Source organism: Myotis davidii, unplaced genomic scaffold (assembly GCF_000327345.1).
Source record: "Myotis davidii unplaced genomic scaffold, ASM32734v1 scaffold68, whole genome shotgun sequence".
Lineage (NCBI taxonomy): Eukaryota > Metazoa > Chordata > Mammalia > Chiroptera > Vespertilionidae > Myotis > Myotis davidii.
In genome coordinates, this window is record NW_006300376.1 from 1,338,607 (window position 1) to 1,348,862 (window position 10,256).

The window sequence follows — 10,256 nt, forward strand, 5'->3', positions numbered from 1 at the left end:
CTGACCCTCCCATGAGTAAGGGGGAACTCCTCCTGACTGCCTTTAAGCTGGGACATCAACTTTCTCCTGCCTTTGGATTCAACCGAAACATCTGTTCCTCCTGGGTCGGTAGTTCTTTGGACTAGAACTACCCCATCAGCTCCCCTGGTTCACCACCGACTCTCCTGGGTCTCTAAGTCTCCAGTTCTCTGACTGCAGATTTTGGGACTTGTCAGCCTCCATAATTGTGGGAGCCAATTCCTGTAACAAATCTTTTCTAAATATATTGGTTCTGTTTCTCTGGAGAACCATAACATGTATGTCATAAAGCTTAATTGTACTGACACTGTTTCCATAGAGCCAGAGGAATAATAACACACGGTGATATGTGACCTTCGTGCTCTTAGGTGATTTAACTGGAATGGATTTATAATTCTACACATTGAGCAAAAATGGTGGAACAGACTATTTCAACAGAAAACACTTCTTTTTAAGAGATGTTATTTTAAAGGTTTGACTCATCCTTACGGTTTTTTAATACTGGAGGTTAAAACTTTTTTTTTTTATGTTAACACTTTTTGAGAACCCATCATCAACTTCTTACTCAAAATCAGTAAAGATGTGGCTTACAGTGCAGAAACTTTACAACTTGTCAGTAAGTAGGATTCAACTCAAAAACATTCTGTAATCATTTCTCAGCTCAAAAATATCCTATGATTAGCCCTGGCCGAGTAGCTCAGTTAGTTAGAGCATCATCCCAATACACCAAGGTTTCAGGTTTGATCCCAGGTGGGGGCACATGAAAGAATCAACTGATGAATGCATAAATAAGTGAAACAATACATCTCTCTCCCTTCCTCTCTCTCTAAAACCAAATCAATAAAAAAAAGCCTAAGAGATCAACCGAAGGACTTGTATACATGTATATAAGCCAAACCAATGGACATGGACAACAGGGGGATGGGAGCATGAGTGTGCGGGGGCGGGGGGGATGGGAGGGGAGGTTGGGGGTTAATGGAGGGGATGAGGACACATTTGCAATACCTTAACTAATAAAAAAAATAATAAGACAAAGGAGAAAATTCTATATGTGCAAATAAACGTTCATTCTTACCTAAAAAAAAAAAAGCCTATGATTAAATAAAAGAATTAAAGATATGTCAAGATGACACATGCTCATACAAATTTAAAGAGTTTCCAAGGTAAAGAAAACTATCTTTTTGCATTATTTATTCCTAAGCAGTTGTATACCCAGAAATATTCAATATAATTTGTGACGAGTCTATTTCAAGACATTATGTGTGTTTAGTACAATAGAATAAATAAGGAAGTTACATAAAATCAACAAACTATACAAGGTATTTATGTAAACCAGGAAAGCTATGTGTTTTATGTCAATTTTCACCACTTAAAGTTTTCTTTATAAAACTGGGATCATTTGAAAATTCTTGAGTGACAAAATTCTGAAAGGTAAAGAGAAAGAAAACTAATAAATGCCTACTATGTATCCAGCACACAAGTAGTACTTTCTATATTTTTATTTTCATCTGGCATCTTTATTTTATTTTAATTTATCTTTATTATTGAAAGCACTTTCTATATATTATCTTCTCAACTATTTGAGTTCCTCTGAAAACAGTATCCATAAATAATCTTACTAAATATATTTTACCTTAGTGACTTACCTGAATAATATAGATCAAATTTCAACAGCTTTCTTTGAAATGTCATGAAGAAAGCAATTTTTATTTTCTAAAAACCTCTAGATGTTTGGAATAGCCAAAGAAAAGGTAGTTGCATCCAGGAGAACAAAAACCATCCCTGGTTTTCTACAGAGGCTTTTTTCACAGTCTTCGAAAAATCAAAACTGCATTTTCTAGAATTCAAAGCACTGAAATCAAACTGAGCCTTTGCCATTGTTAATACAGGTGAGGCATCACCCAGTTAAAATGGTTTTAGTAATTCTATAGAGTTGGGTCCATTCCATTTCTATTTACCAACTGTCACCCACCCTCTACCATTTCAGTATTATTTCAATTACTCCTAGCATAGCCCTATATTTATATAACATTTCTTTAAAGTTTTCAAAGGACTTTCTCATATGCTAATCTAATTGAGCCTCATAAATGACATGTAAGAAAGGTAGTTAGGATAACTATTCCCCTTCTACAGATGAGAAAATGGAAATACCAAATTAAATTCTTGATCCAGTACTGTAAAATGAAACCAATATCACAATCTAGTCTTTTCAGGTCACATTTTATTATTCATCTACTAGAGGCCTGGTGCACAAAAATTTGCATACTGGGGCGTGGGGGAAGAGTCTCTCAGGCCGGCCTGTGCCCTCTTGCAGTCTGGGACCCCTCGAGGGATAACCATCTGCTGGCTTAGGCCCACTCCCCGGGAGGATTGGGCCTAAGCTGGCAGACATCCCTCTGGCAGCCCAGCAGCCCTCGGGGGATGCCCACTTGCCAGCAGGGAGCAGGTCTAAGCTGCAGTCGGACATCCTTAGCACTGCTGAGGAGGCAGGAGAGGCTCCCACCACCACCACTGTACTGGCAGCCATCAGCCTGGCTTGTGACTGAGCAGAGCTCCCCCTGTGGGAGCGCACTGACCACCAGGGGGCAGCTCCTGCATTGAGTGTCTGCCCCCTGGTGGTCAGTGTGTGTCATAGTGACCAGTGTTCCCAGTTGTTCAGCTGTTAGGGTCAATTTGCATATTACCCTTTTATTATATAGGATAGAGACCTGGTACATGGGTGGGGGCCGGCTGGTTTGCCCTGAAGGGTGTCCCAAATCAGGGTGGGGGTCCCGTTTGGGTGCCTGGCCAGCCTGGGTGAGGGGCTAATGGCTGTTTGCAGGCTGGCCATGGCCCCCAGCCACCCAAGCTCCCAGTGGAGGCTGGCTGGAAGCAGGTATCTGGGATTGATTTAGTTTCTATAATTGAAACTTTGTTGCAGAGGCCAGAGCTGGCCGCGGCAGGCGGAAAGCTTGGCTTCCTCTATCCCCTGGGCAACCAAGCCTCCAGCTCCAGCTCCATGGCTGCCGGCCGCCATCTTGGTTGGGTTAATTTGCATATAGTCGCTCTGATTGGCTGGTGGGTGTGGCTTGGGGCATAGCAAAGGTACAATTTGCATGTTTCTCTTTTATTAGATTAGATATCCCATATGTTTATCACTTCTAAAATAAAACTGATCCAAATTCTTCAAAGGAACAGTTATGGAATAAAAGGAGTTTCACGTCTTAACAAAAAGAAATAAGATTGTTGCCAAAAAGAACACTCTCAGTTAAATGAAATCAAAACTATATAAGAAACCGAGATTTCCAGTTTAAAATGTTTACCCAACTGCTGTGAGAAAAATGCACAATCAGGAAAAGCACATTTAATATTTCTAAAGGGCTGGATTAAAATTTCAGCTGTAAACTTCATTACTATAATTAGATTTTAATGTATATTTATTAAACATCCTTTCAAATACTGTGTTCACAATTCCTCATGAGTTACTTGTACATGTGTAGATTTTAACAAACTGTAAACAGTGGCCACTGACCAGAAATGTCCCCCTACAAAACAGAAGCCCATGCTAAGATCATAAGCAGCCTATGTATGCTCTCTTATGTCTAATCATATGCCGGAAGCCGGTCCATCCTTGCTGCTTGACACAGTCACTGCAGGGAAGAAACATCTGCACAGCATATGTTTCAAGGGACCTGGCGTATATAGCATACTGTTCTTAATATGTTTGCTCCCCTTAGCGCTATGTGTTTTAACCAAGGTCACCTCTCCGAGAAAGGTTGTTTCCCCAGGTAGGGATTTTTCCCTGAAGTTAGGAAAGGAAAAAATGCGGCCCTACCCCACCCTAGCCAGCTTCCCCTTTGACTGACCCCCCAATAAATGGACCCCATGCTCTCCTTGGCAAAAAAAAAGCTTATAGAGGCATGCTTATAGGATCAAATAGTACTAATAGAGATGTAACAGGACAATAAAAAGAGAACCTGACTATGCTGATCATCTGAACGCTGTCTCCATGTCATTCCTTCTTCGCTGACTCCGTCCACACCTTTGGGAACCCCTGGACCTGCTGGGGCTGGACCCCAACAATCATACCCAAAAAGAAAGATTCAGCTGCTTTTTTGAAAACTACAGTGGTCAACAATGACCCAAAAAGGCAGACTTATCAGTGACATTAAAAATCTGTTTGGCCCTGGCTGGTTTGGCTCAGTGGATAGAGCGTCAGCCTGTGGACTAGAGGATCCTGGGTTCAATTCAAGTCAAGGGTACATGCCTGGGTTGCAGGCTCAATTCCCAGTGGGGGGCATGCCGGAGACAGACGTTCAATGATTCTCATCCTTGGTGTTTCTCTCTCGCCTCTCCCTTTTTCTCTGAAATCAATAAAAATACAAAATAAAAAAAGACCTATGTTTGATTCAGTGATGAAAAAACAAAGTGCAGAATAGAAGAAAATCAAATTTTCATAAAACTCTTTTTTTAATGTATATATTTTTGTATTGATTTTAGAGAGTAAGAGAAAGGGAGAAAGAGATAGAAACATCAATGATGAGAGAGAATCACTGACTGGCTGCCTCCTGCACACACACACACCCGCCCCCCCCGTGGATGAAGCCCGCAAACCCCACCAGGAATCAAACCAGGACCTCCTTGTTCATGGTCAATGCTCAACCAAGATAAAGAAAAATAACATCTATGTTATGCTCATTTATTTTAAATTTTATACCTTCACACATATATAAATGAGAATTTTAAAATGGAGTCTTTTAGGAATTACATTTAAGATATAAATTGCATCATGAAACTATGAAGGAACTAAAAATTGTTGAGAACTACTGCACCTAACCAAAAATATGGATAGATAATATATTGAAAAAGTAACTTCTGGGATAAGCTGGATGGAGAGAAGAAATAAGAAGGGACAATCAGGACAATGAAAGAGGTTATATAAAAAGATCCTGGAGATTAAAGTATCAGATACCTCTGGCATAGAAAAGGGACTTCATTAGAGGACATTAGGCCAGAAAGACAAAACACAGCAGGAACAGACACATTCAAAAGGCTCTGAAGAGAGAAACTGGAACAAATCTTAGTCACAGGCCAGTGAAAATATGAGTGACCTAGGAAAAAAAGTGTTAGATATGTTCAAACTAAGGCTAGATGACCTTCCATCAGAGAATTTATAGAGCATCTTACTTCACTGGGAGCAAAGGCTGAACTACCAGTTTCTAGACCCTTGACATCCAGTATTTCTGTGGGACTGTTTGTGAAAAGACAAATCCAAAATAGTTATACTCCATTTATATTCATCATTTACTTAAAGAGAATGAAGCTCTTGAGGTATGAAGCAATGATAATCTATAGTATATCAATAATCCATTTCAGGACTTTTAAAGTTCCTTTCTATCACTTCTCCTCTTAGACACACCCTATTTCAGCTGCCTCACCTCCACCCCAGAACTACATCTAGAGCACTAGCTATGCTTATAAAGGTTGTGCTATGCTTTTAAAAAAATTAATTGAAGGAAACTGTTATCATGAAGTGAGTCTCATGAAGTTAGGCATGAACATTATTTTATAATATAATAATAAATGTTAATGGAGATCCAAGAAACATGAAGTTTCACATAAGGGTCTTCATCTTATTGGGTAATAAACATCCAAGCCCTTTTTCTAAACCACTAATCTATACTATGAATAAATTATACCAACCCACATGGCTGAGATGGGGTTAGTTCTACTCATATTAATACTTAATTGAAATCACCTATGTCCATGTACTAAAGAAGAGATTGTGGAGCTAAAGGTAAATATGAATCATCATTTAATAGAGACATCTAAAAATATAACACTGAGATACAGGACACTATAATAATAACAAACCACAAGATGTGACTCTCATATTATCTTGCCTCTATGAAGTAAACTTAAATTCTAAGACTTAGCTTAAATAAAATAGAATTTCAGATATGCTAATTTTCAGTTTCAGAAAACCTAGAAACATTTTCCTCCTTGGCTTCTTTCCCAGTTTTCCTATGACCTAATTGCTCTTCGACAAGGTCACATTCTTCTGCTCATGTCCGTTTTCACAAGGACTTCTCCTCTGCCTCTTCTCCTTTCACTCTACAAATATTCCCAGGCTAGTTCTTCCATTCTCATGGCTCTCAACATCTCACATTTCCTTTTTTAAATCTAAGCTACCCACATTTCCTAGAACTAATTAGACTTATTTACCTGCAATCATCATAAACACCTCAAATTTAACAAATTCAAAATGGGATCTCCCCCCTAAAATGCCCCTGGCCTTACTTTTTGTTTGTTTTGTTTTCCTTGACAGATAGATGGCAATGCCATTAAATTACCCAAACTAGGAAACCTAAGTTGATCTTAATTCCTGTCTTTCCCTGTTTCCCCCAAAGTCTGTCAATTCTACCAAAGCAGTGTCTCCGAATTCCCCCCTTGCTGCCCTGATCTCCATCTTCACCACGGCAGTAATTCAGACCCTATACCAGTGATGGCGAACCTATGACACGCGTGTCAGAGATGACACGCAAACTCATTTTTTTGGTTGATTTTTCTTTGTTAAATGACATTTAAATATATAACATAAATATCAAAAATATAAGTCTTTGTTTTACTATGGTTGCACTACAGCTTTCAGTATTCCCCCAGCCACATCCTGATCTGTTTTTCAGGCTGCCACAAGACTAATCATGCTAAAACCGATCTGATCACTTCATTTCTTAAGAAACCTCCAACAGCATCCCACTGAGCTTTTGCTTAAGAAACCCTCCCAGCTCCAAGCAGAGCTGCTTTCTCTGTAGTCCTACAACACTTCAGGTGAGCCTAGCTCATGCTGTTATTATTATTCATTGTTATGATAAGGAGCTAATAGAACTTAGTGGTTAAGTTTGTGATTCTGAAGCAAGAATGCCTGGGTTCAAATCCCAGCTGGGTAGCCATACCTGATTATTCATTTATGAAATAGAGATAATTTTATATATCTAGTTTTTATGAAGATTAAATTATGAGAGAAAGAAACTGCTAGCAGACTGCCTGGAACAAAGAAAGGGCTCAATAAATGTTAACTATTGTAATTTCATCTCCCTTCCAAGACTATGAGCTATTCAAGGGCTGGAACTAAATTTCATTCACTTTCTCACAGACACACACTTAATACCAGGCTTCAATTGAATTAGCAATTTTCCAGCATTTAACATCCATACTACGGCTACTCTAATTCCTAATAAATGCTTCTCCTTAACTACCTGGAGGTTGAATAACTGTTACATTAAATGGAGATACATTTAGACCTAAAAGAAAACGGATAGTGAAATCAAAATTAAGCATATATATTTAAACTATATAATTAGGAATTTCACTTTCAAATTTTTAATAATCTTAGTAATGGAAATACACACATCCCAAAATGGAATTCATAATGCTATTATTTCCTACAAAGTTTAAAGTTAGGCAATCAAGTAGGTGATTTGGATGAAGAGCATTTTAGGACCCCTGAAGTTTTTATAGTTCCAGTTTCCAACATGGCTTGGAGCCACAGCTGGCATTAAAGCTGAGATGAGGCATAAAAACCATGCTCTTTCTTTTCCCTCTTTCTTTTCCTTTATCTATGTCTTTGTTTTAACTTTAAAGCAATGCTCCCCTCACATTACACTGTAGTCAATAGTAGACTTGAAAAGATGAAAAAAATGTAGATAAAATATAAACAATAAATAACCAAAATAATTGAAAATGCATAGAAAAATTGTAAATGAGAGTATAAATACTAAATAACATTTCAACTTAAATTTTCCTTTGGTTTAAAAAGGGGATGGGAACATCTTCAGAACTGCATTTTCATAAAATCTCCACACTCAGTTTAATTTTGATTATAGGAGGTAATATGAGTACAGGATAATAGCATAGCTTTTAGGGTCAAATGAAAGTCTAAGTATAGCCTTTACTATATAGCCTTTACTTGAACCCACAAGTTCTGGCATTTAATTAGCCTTATAACTTTTGCAACCTTGGATTCATCAACCCCAAATTGAGGATAATAAGAATTAGATGAGATAATGTATGTAAAAAGCACTCAGCTTATTGCATGACACAGAATACTCAGTAGATCTTATATGTCATTATGATAATGTTCATTAAATCTTACTTTTCATAAATTATGATTACATGCAAAGAATGAAATTCTATTTTAACCATTTAAAACATGAAACAATTCTATACTTATTGACATGGAATGATCTCCCAAGATATACTAAATTTAAAAAATAAAAGGAACAGAACAATGTGTACAGTATGTCCACTTCTTTTTTTAAATTATGTTTTTATTGGCTTAAGGGAGGGAGGCAGGGAGGGAAACATCTATGTGAGAGAGAAACATAGATGGACTGCCTCCTGCCTGCCCCCCACTGGGGATCAAGCCCACCCATATGCCCTGACCAGGAATCTAACTGGCAGCCTTTTCTGTTTGTTTGTTTGTTAATCCTCACCTGAGGATATTTTACTATTGATTTTTAGAGAGTGGAAAGGAGGGGAAGAGACAGAGACACACTGATGGGTTGCCTCCTGCATGCTCCCCCAAGCAGCAACCCGCACGTGCGTGCCCTTAACTAACACTCTAGCCACTGAGCCAAACTGGATAGGGCTTGGGCGGCCTCTTGGTGCATGAGAATACGCTCAACTGCGCCACAACAGCCAGGACACACTTCTATTTTTTTAATACTGATATTTATATACATATGTTTGTATAGATACAGAATGTCTCTATAAAAATATTCCATTATAAAGCGGATTATGCTTAACTCTGCAGAAAAACCTTAGGTGACTTCCATAGTTCTAGTACTCATTTCAACACTACTGACCATCATAGTCAAAGACTGCATCAGAGTTTTAGCTATTTTAGCCAGTTGAGAGTCAATTAAGATATATAAGAGAGGGTGCTTGAAGGTGAGAAAAAGCATAAGTATGTGGATGGAAAAGGCAAAAATAACGTCATTCATTCATTCATTCAAAAAGCACATCTGCCCAACAAACATTGTGCTAAGAGCTGAGGAAACAATGACACCTAGTCCTTGCGGTGAAGAGCCCCAGTTTAGTGGGAGCATACGAATACAACAGTAAAGTTAGCTCTCCCGTGGGTTTGGTTATCAAAATACATGTGCATTCTGACCGGCCGGTGTAGTTCAGTGGTTGAATGTCAACCTAAAAACCGGGTCGTCATGGTTTAATTCCGGGTCAGGGCACAGGCCCGGTTGCGGGCTCATCCCCAGTGTGGCCCACGCAGGAGGCAGCCGATCCGTGATTCCCATCATTGATGTTTCTCTCTCTCCCCCTCTCCCTCTCTGAAAACAACAAAAATATATTTAGAAAAAAATATGTATGTGCATTCATTCATGAACCCGTAACATGTAAATGAATGGAGCAAGCCAGGTGACAGCATATACTCCACGCCTCTAGTGACTTGAACGGAACCAAAGCATCTACCCCTCCACCTGCGAATGCGTGCGGAAGAACCAGAGGTGCCCCAGGGTCCCCGGCGTGGCTTCTGGACCCGCGTCTGGCCACCAGCCCGGGCAGCGCGGGGAGGCGCCGGCGGGAGGGGGGAGGGAGGCGCCGTCTCAGCCCCACACCGGCACCCCCCGCAGCCAGGCCCGTCCACGCCGGGCTCGCCAGGCCTCCGCTCTCCAACAGCCGGGAGGGAACAGGCGCTGGCCGGACCCCTGACCCTCCAAGTGCCAGCCTGGGCCAGCTCCCTCGGTGCAGCAGCAACACGAGAACGAGAGGCTGAAGCTAACCCCTCGCGGGCTCGCTCCCCGTGACACCAGGAGGGAGTTTCCCTGGTCCTACGCACCGTCACTGACCTTTCCAAAAGGGGCTCCCAGGGGCGGTGGCCGGAGGGGTTAGAGCGGCGGCCCAGGCTCCGCACCCAACACATCTCCCCCTCAACCGGCTCTGCACTAATCGCAGGGTAACCAAGGGCGGCCAGGAGGCCGCCATCTTGAGCTCCGTACAAGAGAAGGAAGAGGAAAACTTTATTGAGACCCAGAGGAGAGACGGTGGCACAGACAAGTCCGACGGTGCTCACGGAAGGCTCCGCCCGAGAGCACGAAGGGAGCAGCCCAGGAACGCGACCTCCGGTAGAAAAGGGGCGGGCTGGCCTCCTGTGCCCTTTCGTCCCTCAGGTCGCTGCCAGCCGGAACTACGACCCCCAGCATGCAGTGCGGCGGCGCCGAGGGCGGAGGGCGGGGCGGGGC

General features: G+C 41.0%; 1 protein-coding gene across 1 annotated transcript in view; it reads right to left on the minus strand.

The window, feature by feature from the left end:
- Window positions 1-10,192, minus strand: part of LACE1 (lactation elevated 1) — a 151,617-nt gene extending 141,425 nt beyond the window's left edge. The window contains exon 1 of the mRNA XM_006777243.2: window positions 9,864-10,192. Within this exon, the coding sequence (XP_006777306.1) occupies window positions 9,864-9,999 (136 nt within the window). The 5' untranslated portion in view covers window positions 10,000-10,192. The remainder of the gene's footprint in view (window positions 1-9,863) is intronic.
- Window positions 10,193-10,256: the final 64 nt, after the last annotated feature.